Raw genomic sequence first — 22,373 nt, 5'->3', positions numbered from 1 at the left:
AATAAATATTTACCTTCATTCATATTTTTGTTTAGTCCTCTTTTTACTTCCTTCTACAGCTGCAATTTTGTTCATTTAAATTGCAACCTATTAAAAAGAAAAGCCAAATAAATTACAGCCTATTAAAAATATTGTAAAAAATTTTTACACACTAGTACAATTGTCCTTTGACTATCCTTACGTTTACTCCCACTTTTCTATCCAGATGTAACTAATCACTGCTATTAATTTATTTAAAATTTTTTACTGTACACCAAATCTTAACTTGTTTTCTTTTCCAGTTTTTCTTCATGCCCCTTCCTTCTCTAGGTATCACCCTTCGCACCTCTCCAGGCTATTCATGTTACTTGGCTAACAAGCTGTGGCGGAGAAGTAAACCTTTCTCTACCCTCATGGTTCCCCCGATTCTAATAATCAGATAGACGTGAGGCAAATTAGCAAAAAGAAATACCCAGACATGATATATACATATGTGTGAGAACCCTGCATACGCCAGAGTCAGAGGCCCCATGTGCAGGAAAGGTTCAGAGACCGAAGGTAGGATGGGGATGAAACACATCCTGAGCTGAGGATGCTGTTAGGTGCCTTGGGGGCTTAAAAGGACCCTTGCAGACTGAGGGCGCTGGGAATATGTCTTCAGAAACCACTGCCATGTCTCCCCCAGACATCCTGTAACTCTGAACTTCGACCAGAAATCTCTAAGTGGCCTTTTCCTTCATTCTCATTAGCAACAGGATTCAGATCTCATTTTGTTTCCAATCCGGTGAGTATGAAGAGCTTTATCATCATTACTTTACTCTATCCTTCTCCATTTGAGAATTTCGTCATATTTTCTTATATCTACTGATCATTCGGGTTTGCTATTCTCTAAATTGCCTATTCTTATAATTTGTCATTTTCTTATGGGGCTATTTGTGGTTTTCTTTTTTCAAATTTGTTAAATGCTTCCCCCCGCCCCAATTTAATAGATCCTAATCTTTTTCAGAATTATAAATGGCTTCCTTCTTCTGGAAAAGAAAAAATTTAAAACCTGCATATTACAGTATGTAAAAAAATAAATATTCTGGCTGGATTAAAAAGGTAATATATGTTTTTTAATCTTAGAAGACAAACTATGCAATCCTGAGTTGAGGAACTTAGTAACTAGACTACAAATTTAAAAATCTTTGAAAGGACAGATAGATATGTAGCTTTATATTAATTTTTTAAAACTGCTTCATGGAAAATAAAAAATAAACCAAGTTAAAAAGAGATTTTCTTAAGATAAATTATATAGAGGTCTATTTTTTGACATAGAAATCATATTTGGTAACATGACCTCATGTGGTTGCTTAGAGAATTTATATATGGAATGGAAATTTCTTGCTGATAGAAATAATTATGTGGCTTTAGAGAATTCAATGAGTAGTTTACAAAAAAACAAAACCCTACAAAAAAACCCCCCTAAACCCAAACTTTCTTTGATAAGACATTTTGTTCCCATTGGCATTCCTTTTTTTAATTGGTAATAATTTTTTATTCAAATTTAAATTTCTGTTCATCCATATTTAATAGTACCACATAATTACATTGCTAAAATATGATTATTTTGTTAATAATTATTTCATAACCCAACATCAATAATATGAACCCAGATGATATAATGTTAATAAAATTGGAATTGACAATGTTAACCATTAGAACACTCAATTGTATCTAATATTTAATATTTTTGTTAATTATTCTATCATTAAAATTGCAAATATTATATTATTTAAAATTACCTATTCTAGGTCTTACAAAGAGTGGAGGATTTAGTCCTAGAGGAAGAGTTTGCTGAGCAAGTGAGCGGCCACAAGGACATCACTTAGAGCTGTCCACCTCTCCCACTGAGTATGTGGTTAAATTACTGTAAACTACAGGGAAGTGCTTTGCAACTCTTTGTTTTAGATTTCTGCCAGGGAGTAAACAAACACCAACATTGGTAGATAAAGAACACTGTGCTGTTATCCATTTTGCAAAACTGGTTGAGTGCCATAAATCTCAATACGGACCCTACTGATAATAAAACATGTAGGTTATTGGTGTCAGGTCTAGGATTCACATTTTAAGAAAGATGTCGTAAAACTAAAATGCTTCTACAGAATAATGAGTAGAGAGTTGAAGAGTCAGAACCTCATGGCTCTTGGAGAATTATCGAAAGCATAGATTTGTTCAGCATGGAGTAGAAAATGCTTCATCAAAGCATGATGCAAGAGTTCTCATCAAGTTTTTAAAGGGCAGTCAAGAACAATGTGGAGCTTGTTCCATAAAGGTTAGAATTCCTACTAATGGGTGAAAGTAAAGCAGATTTTAGCATGACATAAGATGGGATTCCCCCCAAATCTGAGCATTTCTGGCAAATGGGAAAATAGAAATCTCTATAAAACAGAGGTTTAATTTTAATCTGCCTAATGCTTGGCGCCTTTCCTCTGTAAGTTTTGCATTATAACCGTTCCTGTTAATGACGAAAGGAACAAAAGCAGACACAGACACAATGATAGCTGCAGCCACGCCTTGGGGGAAAAGCCAAGTAGAAGTTGATTCTTGTGGTTTCTCAGGAAAAAGATGGGTGGAAACACCTCTAATTCAACGTATGGGGGGCTAACACTGGAAAGTGGAATGGCTTGAATGTTTTTTTTTTTTTTGTTTTTTTTGGTTTTTTTCTGTGGCGATACGGTTTTCAAATACTGGAGAAAAATTGGACCACCTGACTTGCAGAAGCCCTGCTAAGCCGGAAAGTCTCCCTTTCCTCTGCATGGCTGTTTTCTGTGCCTTGTTGTACTGAGCGTTTTCCAAGTGCGTACAACTAGGTGGAAGTTATATTAACATGCGCAGGTAGAGCCGCGCGTTTACAAGTGCAATGAAAAAAAAAGCCGGTGCCACCAGAATATCAGCTATCTCCGTGTGATAAGGTTACACTGGACTTTCATTTACTTCATTGCATATTTTTGTATTTTCCACAATTTCCACAGACAATATATCTTTAAAAAGGAGTCGATTGCTTGAGATGTAGCTTCAGAGAGACCTGCGCCCGGGTCCCAGCACCGAGTCTCTCTCACTAGTTGTGTCACGTGTGGAAATTATCCAAACTCTCCACACTCGATTTCATCACCTGTGAGCAGTATCTTTATCACAGTGATGCCCCGGGTAATGGCAGAATGATAATATTCGCTTCTATTTTAAGAAACTTTCTTTGAATTATCTGATACATTATGTCATTGGTATAGAAATTCCACTTCATGAAAGGGGCGGGGTCTCCACATAGGAGGTGTCCCCTGAACCTGAGATAAAAGGGGGTGTTCCTGAGGAGAGAGGAAATATTACGAAGTTATATTCGTAAACAGTGAAAAACCATTTAAACATCTTTTGGAAAAAGAAATGAATTAATACTTCAATTAAAAAAGAAATAGCAGAAAGAACACGTTCTTAATGCTGGAAATACCACTCCCAAGACTGTGCATTGGTGGTTCAGTGGTAGAATTCTCGCCTGCCACGCGGGAGGCCCGGGTTCGATTCCCGGCCAATGCAGCTCTGTCTTTTCCTTTAAAACTTTATTTGTTTTTAAAGTTCTCCCAGCCACGTTGAAATTCTCCAGTTCAGAGGTCGGGTACTTTTCACACTCGAGCTTAGAACTTCTCACACATTCCAACTACAGGGCTGGAGTCCTGTCTGCTAGGCTAGGGGCGGGCTGGCGCCGGGCTGTTTTCTAACAGAAACTTCCAGTTTTTGGCGTTCAGAATATTTGGACTCAATGTATTCTGGACTCATTGTTCTCTTTGAAGTAGGAATAAAACCAACAAATGGCCTTTTAAAAAAATAATTTTCTGACATATAGAAAACTGTTAAAAGCAAATCTAATCATAGAAGTACTTAAAGTTGCAACGCCTTTCATAGCCAGCAGAGTGGCGCAGCGGAAGCGTGCTGGGCCCATAACCCAGAGGTCGATGGATCGAAACCATCCTCTGCTAGGTTCTCTTTTCCTTTTTCGTGGCTTATCTGTCTGTAACGAAATCTTGGACTACGGCAAGGGGACGGAAGGGGAAATAGTCTCAGTCTGCGAATGTTTTGACACAAACAAACAAAAAAAATTACAAATCACGTTAGTTGTAATCTAGAAACGACATACGTACCCCTTCTGAGAGCGGAGAATAGTAATCCATCCGCTGAAAGCTGCCTATCTCTACTTACTGCCATATGGAAACAAGAATGTAAGTTTAGAATTTGAACGGACCGTATACACCTATTTTCAGGTTTAGAGATACAGTTGAAGGGAGTTCGGAGTATTTAAAACTTCCAGCAATCTGAAACCTTTGCTGTTTCTCTCTTTAGTACTTTTCATTGTGTAGTATAATATATACTTTATTTATTCATTTAATATTTTCCTCCCCGTGGAATGTAGTTTCACAGAAGGAAGGAGTTTTTTTTGTTTGTTTTCCCACTGGATGCTGTAGTTTCTAGAACACTATCTGGAACATCTCAGTCCCTGGAGATTTGGTAAATATTGTATGTTAAAAGTCACAGTTTTTAACACAGCAAACACCAGTATTAGACATTAGTCTTCATCTTTCTCTTTTACCTTTAAAAAAAACAGAGACTAGTACAAAAATGACAACACAGAATGGATCTACTATTTAATACTAGGGCACTTTAATTACAAATCTCCTTTGTATTTACAGAAAAAGACACACTTAAATCAAAGTATCCTCATTCTTATTCCCCCTTTGTGAGAGCAACTCTGTCATGAATTTAATGTGTATCTCTCCTATATCTTTTTTCTTTTCTTTTTAATGAATAATTTTTCTTTGCAAAGAGTCTGGAAAGAGCCCATATTAGGCTTTCATTTAAATACCACAATGCTTATTTTAAAAAGCATTCAGTTTGTGAATATCCACACAAAAAGCTTTCCTTCATAATATTGTTGGTATTCTATCTATTTCTCTGTGTTAATCCATGTCCAAACAGTCAAGCATAGCCAATGCCTGGAACGGGCAGCTGAAATATTTGATTTTCCATTGGTCTCAAAATGAAAGCAACATCTTTATCCACTTAGCAACAGCAGTTTTAGAAATCTTGTCATTAAAGTTCTTTTACTGACTAATTTTTTCAACATGAAATTCCAGTCACAGTAAAGAACCACAGTTTTCAGCTTAGGAGCTTGGTAAGGTCTCATTCCATTTTCACTCTTGCCTCCATACATGTCCTTTACAAATACAACTTCCATCTGAGATGAATTTTAAAATACTGTTCTAGGTACAGGCCTTCTAATCTCACAAATCACCAGTGGCACATGTGATTCATCTAAAAGAAAAAAAAAATTGCCAACAAAGGTAGAACATTACTTTTCTATTTTCTCCTGGGTTCTATTGAAAAAAATGGATTTTCAGTTTGTTCTGGTAGATTGTCACCATAGACTGGGCATCTCCTCAGAGGGGTAAACTCAGTTTATCTCGTAGTCTGTTACAAGATACTCATTTTACTCTGTGTGAAGCGTTTCTTAGCAATAAGCATATAAAAAAAGAGAACTGTTATATTGAGATCATCATTTTAAAAGGAGCCCAAGGCAGGGGCTTCAAAGCACTGTTTTGGGTAGTGAAAGAGTCCACCCCCCCTTATCTGCGGTTTCACTTTTCAAGGTTTCAGTTACCTGTGAACAAACAACGTTCAAAAATACAAAATGAAAAATTTCAAAAATAAACAATTCAATAAACCATTCATGAGTTTTAAATTGCGAGCTGTTCTGAACAGCATGATGAAATCTCCCGCCATCCTACTGGGTCCTGGCCGGGCCCTTCGGGCACCGTATCCAGGCTGTAAATGCTCCTCGCCCCTTAGTTACTTGGAGCCATCTCGGTTAATGGTGCTTGGGTTCAAGCATTGTGTTTTACCTAATAATTGTCCCAAATCGCAAGAGCAGCAATCCTGGCAATTCAGATATGCCAAAGAGGAGATGTAAAGTGCTTCCTTTAAGTTAAAAGATTTAAGCTCTTGATTTAATAAGGAGAGAAAAAATTGTATGCTGAAGTCGCTGAGATCTACATTAAGGATAAATCTTCTGTGAAACTGTGAACGAAAAAGAAATTTACGCTGCTTTCCTGTTACACCTCAAACTGCAAACCGTATGGCCACAGTGTGTAGTAAGTGCTTAGTTAAGAAGAAAAAGGCATTAATTTGTAGCGGAAGGCATGAACAGAAAATGTGTTCTGATGTCTTGCACACACATTGTCTTGCACCACAATGCCTTGCACCAGAAAGCATTGAGCCTCCAGGAAGACTTCAGCAAAGGATCTCTGAAACAACTGATCTTATTCACATAACTTTTATTATAGTGTGTTGGAATAATTGTTCTATTTCATTATTATTGTTATTAATCTTACTGTGCCTAACTTATAAATTAAACTTTATCATATGTGTCTATAGGAAAAAAAATGGTGCCTGTAGGGTTCGGTAATATCCCTGGTTTTAGGTATCAACTGGAAGTCCTGGAACGTATCCCTCTCGAGTAGAGGGGACTTACTGTATTGTTTTTTCCAAGATTGGAACAAAGCTTTGTCATGTGTACCAGTTAGCAGTGGCTTCAAGTGACTCACAAAAAGGAGGTTTATTTTTAGTCACAGGTTGTTTCTGTGGGAAGGGACTCCGGGGGTCACTTTTAGTTGCCCGAAGACCGGGAATATAAGACTGCGCTCAATGACGCAGAACACTGCGGCGGCGGCGGCCAGGAGTCCTCAAAATATGTTTCCAATCAGAGCCTTCGCTTTGTAGCTTTCGATGCCAACTATAGAGACTTCCAAACTTGAGAAATTCCCCCAAGAGGCCTAGAAACTCTCGCCGTGGGGCAGTATTCCTCTGACAGAGAGCTGAGGAAGTCAGGAGGAGGAGAACAGGATTGAGACTAGCTTACCTGTTCCCCACCTACCTTTCCACACCTCTCAGCTGACACCATTGCATTTTATTAATATCTGTGTCCCTTGGTGGGCAAGAGTGTAATGGCCGCCGTAAGGAGAAGGTGTCTTCAGAGAGTCCAAGCAGGCAACTCCGTAGGATGTAACAATTTATTATAGGTAGTTTACTTAGGGGAAGATTGGGCCAGTGTGGACAGACCGCCCAGCAATTCTGCACAAAATATTTCCCCTGTCTGTACCCTATTACCGTACCTTTTTAAATACCTTGAGCACCGATGACTGACAAGACAAAGGGATAAAGAATGTAGTGGAGCTGGGGCCATACTCCTGGCCCTTCTCCGACAGGTTGATATTTATCTGTTTTCAATACATTCCAGCTATTGATCGAAAAATGTATTTAAACTGTATTTTAAGGAACACAGACAACCATCCACCAGGAAGCTTTGCTATGCTGGCTGAGGACAGTGAAGTAGGTCAAACGTCACAGAATGGAACTGACATGAAATCCGGGACACGGAGATGGAGTTGGTTTTGTTCACATCTACAGCTACAGAGGGGAAAAAGTGTGGCGGAGAATGTTACCGCTTTAAAATGCAAGAAAGATGATTGGGTACCACTGCAAGATGATGGGAAGTTAAAGGACTTTCCTTCGAGCCTTCAGTCCCCTCTCGGATTCCTGGCTACCCAGCATTGAGCTCATTTCCTACCTCTGGGGCCCGCTTCTCTCATTTTACACGGGGTTGACTTCCACGGCTGGAGTGCTCATCGTGGGTGCTCAAATCTCAGCTTGAGCTATGCCGTCCTAGTGAGCCCTGGGCACCCCTGCCTCCCGCCGACTCACCCTGATAAAGAGGAAGACAGCGGCTCTCCAGGTTGATGGATTCCTTACTGCACAATTTATATCTGGGGAGCCTCCTAACCGCCCTGTTCAGCCTATGGCTCTGGGTGCGGAGGCTGACGATTTATGTCCCCAGCTCAGGGTCCACAGTTTACCTTCCAGAGAACAGGAAAAGGACACAGGGGAAGTCATTTGGCCAATTGGAGCCCAGGGCGGGCTTTTCAAAAAGCGACGGCGCCCAATTAGAAACCGGGGAATTACTGGCATTGATTGTGCAAACAAAAGCGAAATCTCTAGTGGCTGAAGGAAAAAGGGAAAGCCTCTTTCAAAAAGACCTTAAAAAAGTCCATAATAAATTAGCATACGCTACGCCCAATGCTTACCTCAAAATGCCTACGGAGGACTTAGTACTTGATCCGTCTCGACGTATCATCCTCTCCAAAAACAAACCTCGACCTTTATAAGAAAAACAAGGACTACAAGGAAAATTACCCAGCAGCTTCTCTGAAAGTGTGGGTGGCTCTGAAAAGAGCCTTTGGGTGTGAAGGGGCCTGATGAGTCTCTCCGCGGAGGGCTCACTTGGCGCTGGTGTACTTGGTGACGGCCTTGGTGCCCTCGGACACGGCGTGCTTGGCCAGCTCGCCGGGCAGCAGCAGGCGCACGGCCGTCTGGATCTCCCGCGACGTGATGGTCGAGCGCTTGTTGTAGTGCGCCAGGCGCGACGCCTCGCCCGCGATGCGCTCGAAGATGTCGTTGACGAACGAGTTCATGATGCCCATGGCCTTGGACGAGATGCCCGTGTCCGGGTGCACCTGCTTCAGCACCTTGTACACGTACACCGAGTAGCTCTCCTTGCGGCTGCGCTTGCGCTTCTTGCCGTCCTTCTTCTGCGCCTTGGTCACCGCCTTCTTGGAGCCCTTCTTCGGGGCGGGCGCGGACTTGGCGGGCTCGGGCATGGTCGGCAGGAAAGGCCACAGACGCTGAGGAACGGCGAGCGAGAGGCTGCGGGTGTGCTCCTCCCGGGTCACAGCCTCTTAAAGGAGGCGGGGAGTGAAGTCCTGCCTGACTGGCGGTAACTCGTGGGAACGTCACACGAATGTTGCCCAGTCAGGACAAGCGTATTTCAGAGCGAGGATTCCCATTGGTTTAGGCGAAAGCGCTGTAACTTTTCGCCAATGGCACTGGTTCTTCTTTCGAGCCCTGGAACGACTATAAACAGGGCAGCTTCGGGCGCCACAACTCCCACTCAAGTCGGCGCCAAAGTTTTCTGTGCATCATGTCGGGGCGCGGGAAGCAGGGCGGCAAGGCGCGCGCCAAGGCCAAGACGCGCTCGTCGCGGGCCGGCCTCCAGTTCCCGGTGGGGCGCGTGCACCGCCTGCTGCGCAAGGGCAACTACGCCGAGCGCGTCGGGGCCGGCGCGCCCGTGTACCTGGCGGCCGTGCTGGAGTACCTGACGGCCGAGATCCTGGAGCTGGCGGGCAACGCGGCCCGCGACAACAAGAAGACGCGCATCATCCCGCGCCACCTGCAGCTGGCCATCCGCAACGACGAGGAGCTCAACAAGCTGCTGGGCAAGGTGACCATCGCGCAGGGCGGCGTCCTGCCCAACATCCAGGCCGTGCTGCTGCCCAAGAAGACCGAGACCCACCACAAGGCCAAGGGCAAGTGAAGTGGAAGATTTGAGTCTTTCTCTACCTTAACCAAAGGCTCTTTTCAGAGCCACCCACGTTCTCACTAAAAAGGGCTTGCTTTTTCCCGGTTGCAGCGGCTACTTGCTAACAACCCTTACTGTAATACCTCAATGAACCAATAGATGTCAGTGCGGCCACTCCTGGAAACGTGAAAGTGAACCACAAAAGTTAATAGCAGCATAGTAAAACGGGTGGGGATGCTTTGCAAAGTAGGCAATTTATGGTTATCAATGCTGCAGACCCTCAGGGTTGAACCAGGAGAAAAACATGAGAAGAACAATAGGTTACAAGCAAAGATTTAAGTGCAATTTTAGTGACCGGGCAATAATACCACTTGTCTTAGTCTCCAATTCTGCTGGGCCCTAGTCGATTGTAAAACGGAAAACTACTCCATGCCCTCGAGTTATGTCCTTTAGGCAGAATTCAGTGCACGTTCATAAACGACGCAAGGGCACACTGAATTTATTTGTACCATTTACACGTTTAGGATGTTTTGCTCACCAAATCTCAGTTGAAATCGTAAGACTAGTGGAATGCTTTATATTAAATGCTAGTTAGTGAAAAAGTAAACATTAAGTGTTACATTGAGTTAGATACACAGAAAAGGTCTATAAAACATTGTAAAATTCTCTAAGTAGAGAAACCAAGATGTTAACGTGAAATTAGCCTTCTTAAATTTGAATGAGACAAAAAAATCCCTTAGCCAATCCCATCCAGCGCGCGCCTTTTCAAAAGGATCAAATGAAAACCAGTTTCCGGTGCCAAAATTTAAAAAGTTCTTTTCGCAAACAAGGTGTTTCATTGTAATATTTACTTTCAATTCCGCGGGGAAAGGTCCAAAAACGCTGTAAAGAAAAGGCGGAAAGTCGGTACAGTGGAGATAAGGGTAGAACACAGCCGCTGTTGAAGGCGCTGGCGGTGGAAGTAGTTTCTAGCATGAAGGTCCCGGAGGCTCCCGCTGTCGGAAAGCAGGTGTCGCCTCCAATAACTTCACTGCGAGGCTTGATGGGCAGACGCCCGGTCCAATCAGGGCGGGACTCGCCTTATATAAACCGGTGGAGGGGGCCCCTCGCGCTTCTGCCCCAGCTGGGTGTGTGGGAGTGCGCAGGATGGCTCGCACCAAGCAGACGGCGCGCAAGTCGACGGGCGGCAAGGCGCCGCGCAAGCAGCTGGCCACCAAGGCGGCCCGCAAGAGCGCGCCGGCCACGGGCGGCGTGAAGAAGCCGCACCGCTACCGGCCCGGCACGGTGGCGCTGCGCGAGATCCGGCGCTACCAGAAGTCGACCGAGCTGCTGATCCGCAAGCTGCCGTTCCAGCGGCTGGTGCGCGAGATCGCGCAGGACTTCAAGACGGACCTGCGCTTCCAGAGCTCGGCCGTCATGGCGCTGCAGGAGGCGTGCGAGGCGTACCTGGTGGGCCTGTTCGAGGACACCAACCTGTGCGCCATCCACGCCAAGCGCGTCACCATCATGCCCAAGGACATCCAGCTGGCGCGCCGCATCCGCGGGGAGCGGGCGTAAACTGCGCGTCTTGATTTTGAACCCAAAGGCTCTTTTCAGAGCCACTTCCATTCTCCTTGGAGTGGCTGTTGCACTGCTAAGTTACGTGTTAATAGTACACGATTAGTGCAGAACTAATAAGGAAACAAGGGATCGGGGTTTCTTTCGCTATTAGAAGCATCTCATTTTCCCCAAAGTGGGTTCAAGTATTGGCAAGGTGTCTCGTGCAGTGTATAAAATAGCTTCTTAGAGAAGTTTGAATTCCTTAACAGGACTTGGAGAGAACAATGTGTTGGCAGAGTCAGCTCTTACTGTTAACTACAGGTAAGGAGCAAAAAGGTCTGGTCATGTGAAAGGAACTGTGCCTACCACCTAGAAATGAGGTTCAGTGCATAGAAAACCAGCGTCTCCCTTTCCCAAGTCGGATATTTACAGTCCGGCAATAGAGTTGTGCTTCACTGTCCTCTGATGTCTTTGCTGCACAGGGAAGGGCACCTTACACGTTCTAATTGTCCCGTGAAGATTTGAATCTTGCACTCCAAAAGAAAATGGGTTAATGTCCATAGTTAGGCAGTAGCACCTGGTAATCTTGTAGGGTACGGTCCTGGAATTTTTCTCAATGATTCCAGGGTTTGATATAAAACGCAAATGAGAGCTCTGGCTTGGCTTGGCTTTGCCAGGTTCCAGCATCGTGGTAGTGTAGACCTGTGTGAGCAGGAGTCCCAGGCATTGTGCCAGGAAGACCTGATGGCTGAGTCCTGGAAACCATCATGTAACATCCTGGTGACCTCCCTGAGGTTCAAACCACACGGAGACCAGGAGGGTAGTGATACCTCCAGCCCACCTGAAGCCTTTCCTATGGCACTATGCCTTGCATGGCACATGTATGAAATAGCTCCAAGAGAGTGTTCAAGGCCAAATATCATTCTATTTGATGTTGGATCCCTTGAATGAAAAAAGCCTGGTACATGGTAAGTGGTCATTAAATCCTTGTGGAATGAATGTTGCTAATGTGCCATCGTTTACCCAGAAAGTCCCATTCAGCCTCAGGTTGTCACTGAGTGCTCCCCCCTCCTGTATTGCCCATTTCATCCCAGATAGTTTTTGTCACCACTTTTGTCACAATGGGAATGGATATAATACTGACGATTCCATAAAGCTTTACAGTTTTCAAAGTATTTTTCCATGCCTTCTTGTATGTGACCCTGGCAATAGCTCTCAGGGTCCAAACGGCATCGTTACTCTGCCTGGCTCTAGAGAAGTCTGTCTTTTCCAAAGGCCCTTGGGTATTGGGTGACAAAACTGATGGAGGTTTCTTTTAATTAACGCATCTGGGAAGGGAAGGGGCGATCAGATTAAGCTCCAATGGCCACAGGGAAACAGGAGAATGAGGGTTTCTGTTCTTCCTTTACCTAAGTGGCCTGACAGAGGGTTTATAGAAAATGTCAGTTCTGTGTTAGAAACTATGCTTTCAGTGTAGTAGTTTATCCTGACCTTGAAGGGGAAAAGTCTTAGTTTTTACATGGGGATAACTGAGTGGCTAACAATTACATAAAAAATTTTTTAACTTCACTTTTAATCAGATAATGCAAATTAAAATAATGAAATACTAGATAACACCCAGCAGGTTATCAAATCAGAAAGCTGGGTTTGCCAAGTGTGGCATGAGAGGTGGAGAAATTTTATGTGATGGTTTATGGGTGGCAGTTTTACACAGACATTTTGAGGAAATTTTTTTTTAAAAAAATGTAATCTTTATTGTATCTTTCTCATTACAATTTAGTCCCCTTAGAACTTTCTAACTTACTTAGTAAAACTGCGGTTTACAAAGACCTGTGCCACAAAGAAATTCTCCTACAGAACCGTAAGAGGATAAATCAAGAACATTCATCAAAATGTTATTTGTGATAGCAAAATGATAGAGATAATTTAAGGGAACAAATAAAACATTCCTTTCTCAGGCCACGGAACAAATAAATGGCAAAAATAAGAGCTGCACCCAAGGCTCAGCCAGCCTTGCTGCTGTCATTCTGGTCACACCTGGTCCTCTGATCCAGCATCTCCAACAGTTTTCTGACTCGACTTCCAAATAACCTGGACTAAACACCAAAACCAAAGGCACCAAATCCACGTACTTCTTACATACGCCTCGCCGAACACCAGGGGCCGAGTCCGGTCAGGCTGCGCCGCCAGAAAGCCACAGACGGGGTAGCTTAAGCAGCAGGACTTTTTCCTCACAGTTCTGCAAGGCGGGAGGTGCAGGAGTGGCGCCCTGTCAGGTCCAGGGTCTGGCGAGAGCCGGCTTCCTGGTTCAGAGACAGTCATCTCTCACTTTGTCCTCCTGTGGAAGAGACGACGGGTGGCCAGGTCCTCTTAGGGGCCTCCAATCCCCGGCAAAATGGCTCCCAGGTCATCCCCTGAGCACCTCCCAGTGGCCTCACCTCCAAACACCATCACATTAGGGATTAGGTTTCAACATAGGAATTTTCGCGGAACACAAAGATTGCCTGTAGCAACCGATCTGATTTCAAAGAACACACAGAAGCTTAGGGACTGTATTCGCTGGTCCACAGGCCGGCACTTAATCCACTGAGCCCCGCCGGCCAGGGCAGGGACTGTGTTCTTAACCGCTGTCCCTGCTCCCAGGCCACGAGGGTGAGACGTCAGAAGACCCCGACAGAAGCGGGTCTCCTCTTTGCCCTGATTTTGTTCTGTCTGGATCCAGCCCCAAAGATATTAGTAAAGGGACGTGGAGGAAAGAAAATCAGTTTCTGGCAGGTATTGTTTGATACATTTCAGGCGTGGAAATCAGCTAAATTAAGAGAGGCTTAGAAGGGAACATAAAGACCCCCAGTGGTCCCACGTACGATATTGCAGAAACGTCGTAGAGTTTTAGGTAAGACAAGGAGGGGGTGTCAGGCATGAAAAGCTTTGGAAATTAAAGAATACTTTTGGGTCTTGAGAGAGTTTCAGGAGGAAGTATGCAGTCCCTTCTGGAAACCGCTTTTAGGCCCTGAGCGGACAAGAACATGACCCAGTGACCCTCAGCAAAGGGCGTGGTAAATAAGATGAGGAAAGAAGGAGGCCAGGGAAGGAGGCCAGTGGAGACACTGGATTCTGTGTCTCCAAGTTTCTTCTCTAGCTGATATTTATAGCAGATGGAGACTGTAGTAGCTTAAGGAAGTTTAAGGATGAGGGCCAAGATGGCGATTACTCTCGGGTGGGAGCAAGAAGCGGGGCTCCTCCCTGTGCCTCACAGGGAAGCTTCTGGCCTGGACACCGTGGACGGACAGGGAGACCGGAGGGCCTTCGTTCATGGAGCGGAAACTACACCGAAGGGCGTAGTGTGTGTGTTTTGGGGACAGAAGAAATAAGAGATAGAGGAGGTATTAATTACTAGCATGTAAAATAATTTTGAATGAAGAACAAGAGAAAAGTAAAAAGGACATACAACACAACCTACCAGCCAATTCTAATGCCTTAACCGAAACCCACAAAACAAAATCAGGTGTCAAAAAAAAATAAGTCTGAGGAACAACAAATTGAAAATATAACAATATTGAAAAAGATTGACTCCAACACTTGGAACTAAGAATGTTAAAAAATTATCGACTGCACAAGTGTAGACCAGTAAGCAACCCTCAGAACATTGCAAAGGAAACCATATAGCTCATTTATTCATCCAATTAAAGGAGAATTCTATGGAATTTAAAACAGTCAAATTTCTCTTGGAAGCAATATGTCTCCTGCTGTGAGAGGGGGGAAAAACTGTCCCAGTTACTCAACAAAAATTTATTGGGTAACTTGTGTCAATCAGCGCTATTGTTTGCTGAGAGATGAAAAGAAAACATCTTAATAGTACTGTGTTTTTAAAAGATTTTATTTATTTATTTTTAGAGAGAGGGGGAGAGAGGGAGAAACAGAGGGAACAAGGGAGACAGAAAGGGAGAGAAACACTGATGTGTGAGAGAAACATCCATTGTTTGCCTCCCACACTTCCCCAGCTGGGGACAGAGCAACAGCGCAGGTATGTGCCCGGCGTGGAAATCAAGCCAGAGACCTTCCATTTTGTGGGATGACACCCAGCCAACCGAGCCACATCAGTCAGGGCAATACTACTTAATTTAAATAAACAGAGATTCTCAGGTTTTCTAAAGGTAAGAATCCTGCAGAGCCAGACTATTTGTCACCTTCATGAAGGTGGAAGTAGAGAATTAACAGTCTCTACTGCAACAGAGAGAATTACACCTTTGAGAAACATGGAGATGAATGTTAATACCATTTTCAGAGCAAAGCATTGTCGCCATCACCAGATAAAGGAGCACTGGTAAGTTTTCTCAGTGTTTCCAGAAACAATTGTAGGGCCCCGCCCTCCGCCATATCCTCAGAGGATGCCTTTCTAGCCACCGCAGTGGACGCTTGAGCTCTGAGAGGCATTTTCACTTGCTCATCCACTCTCCAAGGAAACAGTGCATAAGAGCTGACCTTCCTCAACCAACGTTAGAAACCGCAATTGTTTCTAACCAAGATGAAATAACATATAAAATTGCCTCCCACCCCAAGCAAGGCAAGAAAGGGAAAAGAAGGAGAAAGAATGAGTAGCAGGTAAGGACAGGGGCGGAGAAGCAAAGCTGAGAAGTGAGGCTCCCCACCTCGAAGCGCCCCATGATCGGGGCATTGAGCGCAGCCAGACCCTTCGCAGGCTGCTTCAGTCAGGGATAAGCAGAAAGCGCCTTGCACACGAGGCTTCATAAACAACCCGGATGATGCAACTGTGGCTCTTTGGACGGGTCCTTCAGATCTAGCAGTCACAGTCAGTAGGTGCTGTGGATGCTAAAAGGTGACAGAGAAAGAAAGAGACAGCAAGGCCTGACCCAGATGAAGGAACGGACTCGCGGAGGTGAGGGAGCACACAGCACTGCAGAAGGAGTAGCTGGACTGAGGAATGTTTAATTAGGCTTTTAAGTGTGTTTTATTTTTCGTTTAGAGTTGACAAACAATATTATATTAGTGTCAGGTACACAACGTAGTGATTAGACCTTTACATACTTTATGAGTTGAACACCCTCGTGAGTCTAGTACCCATCTGCACCACGAGTAGTTATTACAATGTTCTTCCATGTTCCCTAAGCTGTATTTACACCCCTCTGTCTATTTTTATAACTGGCGATTTGTATTTCTTAATCTCTTTTCTCCAATCCCCCAAAACCCCTCCCCTCTGGAACTATCAGTTTTCCTCTGTATGTAGTTGTTTCTGTTCTATTTGTTTATTTTTTTGAATTCCACATATACATGAAATCTTATGGTAGGTATTTGTTGTTCTCTATCTGACTTATGTCACTGAGCATAATACCCTTTACGTGCACCCACGTTGTTGTAAATGGCAAGATTGCGTTCTTTTTTTAATGGCTGAGTAATAGTTCAATGTGTAATGTACCACAATTAATCTAATCAGTATTGGTGGACACTTATGTTGCTTCTATTGTAAATAATGCTGTAACAAACATAAAGGATGCATATATCATTTTGAATTAGTGTTTCAAATTTCTTCACATAGGTACTCAGAAGTGGGGTTGCTGTGCCATGTGGTAGTTCTACTTTAAAGTTTTGTATTCCTCAATCTTTTTTTAAATTTATAAATCATGTTTATTTTATTACAGTTGTCTCAATTTTTACCCCTTTACCCCCCGCCACCCATCCCACCCCCACCACCCGCTCCCACAGTCAATTCCCACTCTGCTGTCCGTGTCCAGGGGTCATTCATACATGTTCTTAATCTTGTCTCTTCCCCTCCTTTCTACCATTGTCCTCCTTCCCCATCCCCTCTGGTCACTTTCAGTCTGCTCCATGTTTCTGTGCCTGTGGTTTATTTTCTTCATTAGTTTATTTTGTTGAATAGAGTCCGCTTACAGGTGAGATCATATGGTATTTGTCTTTCATCAACTGGCTTATTTCACTTAGCATAATATTCTCCAGTTCCATCCATGTTGTCACAAAAGGTAGGAGTTCCATCTCCCTCCCTCCCTCCCTCCCTCCCTCCCTCCCTTCCTTCCTTCCTCTCTTCCTTCCTTCTTTCAAGGCAGATTGATTTTATTTATTCTACTTTAAGTTTTTTGAGGATCCTCCATACCTTTCTCCATAGTGGTTGCACTAGTTTACATTCCCACTAACGATGCACAAGGGTTCCCTTTTCTCCACATCCTCACCATTTGCTGTTTGTTGATTTATTGATGATAGCCATTCTAACAGGTGCCAGGTGACATCTCTGCCTTTTTAATTTCTTTCTGACAGTGTTATTGGTGTATGAAAATGCAACTGATTTCTGGATATTAATTCTGTACTCTGCTACATTACTAAATTTATTTGTTAGTTCTTATAGTTTTTTTGGTGGAATCATTAGGGAGCTAGCTCTATAGTACACCGTCATGTATAGATAATGAGTTTTACTTCTTGCTTTCCAATTTGGACGCATTTGATTTCTTGTTTGATTGTGGTAACTAAGACTACTTACAGAATATTGAATGAAAATGGTGAATGTGGACATCCTCGTCTTGTTCCTGATCTTAAAGAATGAACTTTCAGCGTTTCAGCTTTGAAAATGATGTTACCTTGTGTTTTTTTCCTAAGCCAAAGGGTATAATGAAGCACCGCCCTTTTCCTTTTTGGAAGAAGCGAGGGGCGGGGAGAAGGGGCCGAGATGCGTTCCCACACAGGTCCGCTAAAGAAGTATATAAAACCGTGCGAGCAAGTTTTGGTTAGTCGTGTGTTTTTCTTGCAAGCATGTCAGGTCGCGGTAAAGGCGGGAAGGGGCTTGGCAAGGGCGGCGCCAAGCGCCACCGCAAGGTGTTGCGCGACAACATCCAGGGCATCACCAAGCCCGCCATCCGGCGCCTGGCGCGGCGCGGCGGCGTCAAGCGCATCTCCGGGCTCATCTACGAGGAGACGCGCGGGGTGCTCAAGGTCTTCCTGGAGAACGTGATCCGGGACGCCGTCACCTACACGGAGCACGCCAAGCGCAAGACGGTCACGGCCATGGACGTGGTCTACGCGCTCAAGCGCCAGGGCCGCACCCTCTACGGCTTCGGCGGCTGAAGCGGCGGTTTCCATAATCCTAGTATTTATTTCCCCAAAGGCCCTTTTCAGGGCCGCCTATTTCTCAGGAAGAACTGTTCGCCGTTTCTGTCCTTTCGGGGCACGTCCCGAAGTAAAAGTGAAAGTTATAACTGAGCACTAGTAGCCGATGGCAAGGAGTCCTTACGCCTCATGTCCTCTGTGGGCGGTACAGCCACAACCCCTGTTTGGCGCGTAGGCAGTTTCCAGTGCGCGGAGACCTGGATGCCCCGCTGCCTCCGAGAGGGCGGGGCCGGGTTGAGGTTTAAGTCAATGTTAGTACAAATGAGTCACCAGCTCTAGGAACCCACAGTAGCTAAAGCGGGGCACTGCCAGCGAAGCGATGGCTGGTAATGTTGACGTTACCTGCGAGCGATGTCAAGCTCGCCACGCTTTCGGTTCTCCCCCGCCCAGCTGCTCTCAACACCTCTGCCCTGGCTCCGAGGCAGCGTTTTGTCACCACCCTCGCACCCAGCCCCGTCCATTAGGTGGCTTGGGTTTATAAAGAACTAGCTGGGTCTTGCTGATTTCCATTCTCAAGCTAGGACGCCACTTTAAGCGTAACCGGTTTGTAAGGCACTTCTGAGTTTGTCAGTGTTCTAACTCGAGTGTCTTAGCTTCCGAGCCCCAAGGCCTCACTTTGCGTTTGTGAAGGGGGAAGCCCCTACTGGGGCCACCACCTCTCCGCCTCCCTCTTCTCCTCCTAACTCACCGCCTGGGGCGCTGTTTGCGCGCTCGGGCGCCTTCTACGGCCCTTTCATTTACGCAATGGTCCTTCTGCCGTCCCTCAAGATCTACTGAAGAGCTGTAGGCATTTTATAAAATCCTTTCTTTCTCAGAGGACTTACCTCGCATTAGGGTAATGTAAACTTCGGGAATTTGGTTAGAAACTTAAGTTGTGTAACTTGCCCCAGTTGGGAAGCATTTTTGTACCACTGCCAGTAGGTCTGTCACCCACAAATGTGGCAAAGTCTGTGACTCAGATCTACACCGTCTGTTCTGATACCTTTACTGAAAACTTATGTCCACAAAGCTCACGCTAGTATCAAGATACGACCTTTTAGAGAAAAAGTTGGCCGAACCTCGTTTTCAAACGAGCAATTAAGCACACTCAGGTTGGAGAAGGCCGACGCGGCACACAGTGGCTAGAAGTTGAAACCACTTCAACCCTCCGTTTAACTTATTTCCCTTTCACGTTCATCAAACTATTGTCAAGAATCCCATTCTGACACTTTTTTGTTAAAACAGTGCAAGGAACTTTCCTATTTTCTTAAGAATTTTTAATGCATCCTAGAGAGTTTTTAAAAACCAGTAATCTATTTTCTTTGAACACTATCACACAGACCGAACAGGCGGGAAAATGTTTCCTGAGAATTAAACCTAGAATTGAATCGGTGTGGAAGGAGTGGGAGGAGCAGGTCCTGTCGAATCAGAGCGCGAGAGTCGCTATAAATACGGTGTTGGCGGGTTATCCTGCTCTTCCGTGTTAGGTGGTTGTCTGTGTGTAGCTATGGCCCGTACCAAGCAGACGGCGCGCAAGTCGACGGGCGGCAAAGCGCCGCGCAAGCAGCTGGCCACCAAGGCGGCCCGCAAGAGCGCGCCGGCCACGGGCGGCGTGAAGAAGCCGCACCGCTACCGGCCCGGCACGGTGGCGCTGCGCGAGATCCGGCGCTACCAGAAGTCGACCGAGCTGCTGATCCGCAAGCTGCCGTTCCAGCGGCTGGTGCGCGAGATCGCGCAGGACTTCAAGACGGACCTGCGCTTCCAGAGCTCGGCCGTCATGGCGCTGCAGGAGGCGTGCGAGGCGTACCTGGTGGGCCTGTTCGAGGACACCAACCTGTGCGCCATCCACGCCAAGCGCGTCACCATCATGCCCAAGGACATCCAGCTGGCGCGCCGCATCCGCGGGGAGCGGGCTTAAGTTTGAGTGTTCTCCAATTGTACTTCACCTCTAAAGGCTCTTTTCAGAGCCCCTCAATTCTCACGGATAAAGAGCGGGAGGCCTCTAGGGAACATAAGGCAACTCCGGAAAAACGCTTTTGAAGTCTAAGTTGTGGGCTGTGAGACGTGCTAGCTACCGCCAGCTGACTGTGTCCTCTGAACGCAGCTTGTACCATAATGCGCTCCCGGACCTGCCCCTACCCTAGGCCCTCGAGTAGTGGTTTCTGGGAGTTAAACATACTCGATTACAAGTGAGGGAAAACTCAAGATTTTGAGAGGTTCAGTTCAAGGTATTGTGGGGTACGCGTTTGGGATGCAGCTTAGTTTTTCAAAAGAGTTTCAGCGCCTTTCAGAGGTGCGCTGCTTCGCTTTCTAGTCTCGGAGTATTTGCTGTGAGCTTGCCAGCCCTTGTTTCAATGTGCTGAGCAACGCTGCCGTTCGCCTGTGCGACTGGTGAGTGGTGGGGAGATGACCTGCAGGTTGACCTGTAAACTGCGTCCCAGTACCCCCGAAGATTGGTGCGAGAACTTGGCCTAAGTGTTTTAAACATGTGCTTGTTAGTCTGTTGGAGTTTCATGATTTCTTTTTCCAAGTAGGGGTTACGTCTGATACGTTATTTTTAAAGCTGTTCCTTGTAGCCCCTCCTGATTCGGTTTTTAAACAAAGCTCAGCTGTTTATTTTGTCCACTATTCTCAGCTTTGTAAAGTCCCCTCGTGTCCTCTTCCTATAAGACTATCAGCGCCTGAATGGGGCTCACCGTTTGGGGGGCACCTCCTAACTCCAGGAGGGAGTGGGGTTATACACAGGCAATTTTCCTCCAGAGAATTTTCAGTCAGGTCAGTCATCTGGGCCACTCCCTGTTTTCAGTTTTGCCCACTGAGAGAGGCTTACCAGTTTGTCCCAACTATTGGCTCCTTTAACTTTCTGAAAAGACTGAATTGATTCAGCAAAGATTCTGCTTGATGGGGCCGGAAGCTTTTTCCTACGAATTAGTTCGGAGCTCTGTCAGTAGCTGTCAGGTGTAGGGACGACTTCCTGTTCCGAGCTTCGGAGACTCCTGTCTCCACACCCTGTTGGATTTTCCCATCACGATAGACCCAGTTGGTCTGTGTTCAAACCTCCGAGCCACCAATTATCAGCTGTGTAACTTTTGACAGTTTACGCAGACTCTCTCCAGGCCTCCGTTTGTATAGGTATAAAATGTGGCAAATGAATTAAAATCTTAATTGCTTCCTTAGATTAGCTCCTGCCACTTAGTAAATGCTCAGTATATGTTGGCTCTTCTTAAACCTCCCTTCTCTGCTGTCCCTAAAGCATGGAGCGGTCCGCTTCCCAATCCCCTAGGTCTTCTAAAAGATTTGTAATTGAAATAGTGGGAAGTGTGCAGTTGGAACATTTTCTTAGGATCTCCTTGTCTTTACTTTGTGATTCACACTGTTCTCAGTGAGGCTCGCTTGCAGTAATGTACCACAATGTTGTCTATGTGGATGAGTTCAAAACACAGCAAAAGGGCCAGATAGTAATTATTTTAGGTTTTGCTGGCCACATATGGTCTCTGTTGCATTATTTTCCTAACAGAAAACATCCAAACCACTTTTAGCTTGAGGACCTTAGAAAAACAGGTCACTGTCCAGATATGGCCATCCTTGGCTATTATAGTTTCAACTTCAGGACGCCCTTGAGTGAAGTGTGTTGGCTATTTCACTGCGAAGTATTTCACAGAGAACAGGACTCACTGTGGATTGCATCGGAGGCCGCAGTTGTCATTTGATCTCCCTTATCATCCAGGTCAGGCAAAAATTCCTGTCCATTCCCCACCCTATATTCTTTCCAAGCCAATAGCAAGCGTCTCCATCCTCCATTTCAAACTCACGATCATTGCCTCGGTTTCATTGGTGTTTAATGTTTTCCTGAATTCTTCTGAGTTCAGGAAATTTCCAACCCACCCTTCTCATAGACAGCAGCCAAGTGTTTCTGTAAAATGCAGGCCTATCGTTGCTGAAACACAATACCCACCTTGATGTCTCCCGTCTGCTTTCAAACGAGGGTGCTGCCGATGGCCCAATGTGCTAATGTTGATGGACATGAGAAGTTCTCGTGATGGACGGGACAAGTACCTTGGAAACAGACAGAGTCCCGTTTCTGCTCTTGACAGCTACTGGGAGCCCTGGAAGATTTTTTTTAGCAGATTCCAGAGTTTTCTCTAAAACATTATCTGGGCTAAACATTTTCTATCCCCATTTTAATAGATCTCAATAGGAACTAAGGATAGAATGCATGTCAATCAACTATACCGAACTTAAGGTTTAATTTGAATCTAGGTTTTTGGATCGTGTCTCCAAAGTAATTTCTATTCTCCCTGCTGCAAAT

At 45.0% G+C, this 22,373-nt stretch overlaps 4 protein-coding genes and 2 non-coding genes across 6 annotated transcripts; 5 read left to right on the top strand and 1 right to left on the bottom strand.

Annotated features, from left to right (window-relative positions):
- Positions 1 to 3,478: 3,478 nt before the first annotated feature.
- Positions 3,479 to 3,549, top strand: TRNAG-GCC (transfer RNA glycine (anticodon GCC)). The gene has a single exon. It is a non-coding gene; the product is annotated as a tRNA-Gly (tRNA).
- A 368-nt stretch (positions 3,550 to 3,917) lies between these two features.
- On the top strand, positions 3,918 to 3,989 carry TRNAM-CAU (transfer RNA methionine (anticodon CAU)). Its single transcript has one exon. It is a non-coding gene; the product is annotated as a tRNA-Met (tRNA).
- Positions 3,990 to 8,302: 4,313 nt separating this feature from the next.
- Positions 8,303 to 8,728, bottom strand: LOC129063790 (histone H2B type 1-K). The gene has a single exon (XM_054564858.1). It carries the CDS (start codon positions 8,715 to 8,717, stop codon positions 8,337 to 8,339), a length of 381 nt encoding a protein of 126 aa, XP_054420833.1. The 5' UTR covers positions 8,718 to 8,728; the 3' UTR covers positions 8,303 to 8,336.
- A 274-nt stretch (positions 8,729 to 9,002) lies between these two features.
- LOC129063807 (histone H2A type 1-like) lies at positions 9,003 to 9,430 on the top strand. The gene has a single exon (XM_054564872.1). It carries the CDS (start codon positions 9,038 to 9,040, stop codon positions 9,428 to 9,430), a length of 393 nt encoding a protein of 130 aa, XP_054420847.1. The 5' UTR covers positions 9,003 to 9,037.
- A 1,131-nt stretch (positions 9,431 to 10,561) lies between these two features.
- LOC129063866 (uncharacterized) lies at positions 10,562 to 19,983 on the top strand. The gene is made up of 3 exons (XM_054564952.1): positions 10,562 to 10,968; positions 17,731 to 18,035; positions 19,552 to 19,983. Exons 1-3 carry the CDS (start codon positions 10,562 to 10,564, stop codon positions 19,980 to 19,982), a joined length of 1,143 nt encoding a protein of 380 aa, XP_054420927.1. The 3' UTR covers position 19,983.
- LOC129063811 (histone H4) lies at positions 17,729 to 18,043 on the top strand. Its single transcript, XM_054564877.1, has one exon. It carries the CDS (start codon positions 17,732 to 17,734, stop codon positions 18,041 to 18,043), a length of 312 nt encoding a protein of 103 aa, XP_054420852.1. The 5' UTR covers positions 17,729 to 17,731.
- Positions 19,984 to 22,373: the final 2,390 nt, after the last annotated feature.

Source organism: Pteronotus mesoamericanus, unplaced genomic scaffold (assembly GCF_021234165.1).
Source record: "Pteronotus mesoamericanus isolate MK-2021 breed Mesoamerican mustached bat unplaced genomic scaffold, CSHL_Meso_final scaffold_99, whole genome shotgun sequence".
In the NCBI taxonomy this organism is placed as follows: Eukaryota; Metazoa; Chordata; class Mammalia; order Chiroptera; family Mormoopidae; genus Pteronotus; species Pteronotus mesoamericanus.
This window is presented reverse-complemented; position numbering and strand designations above follow the sequence as displayed.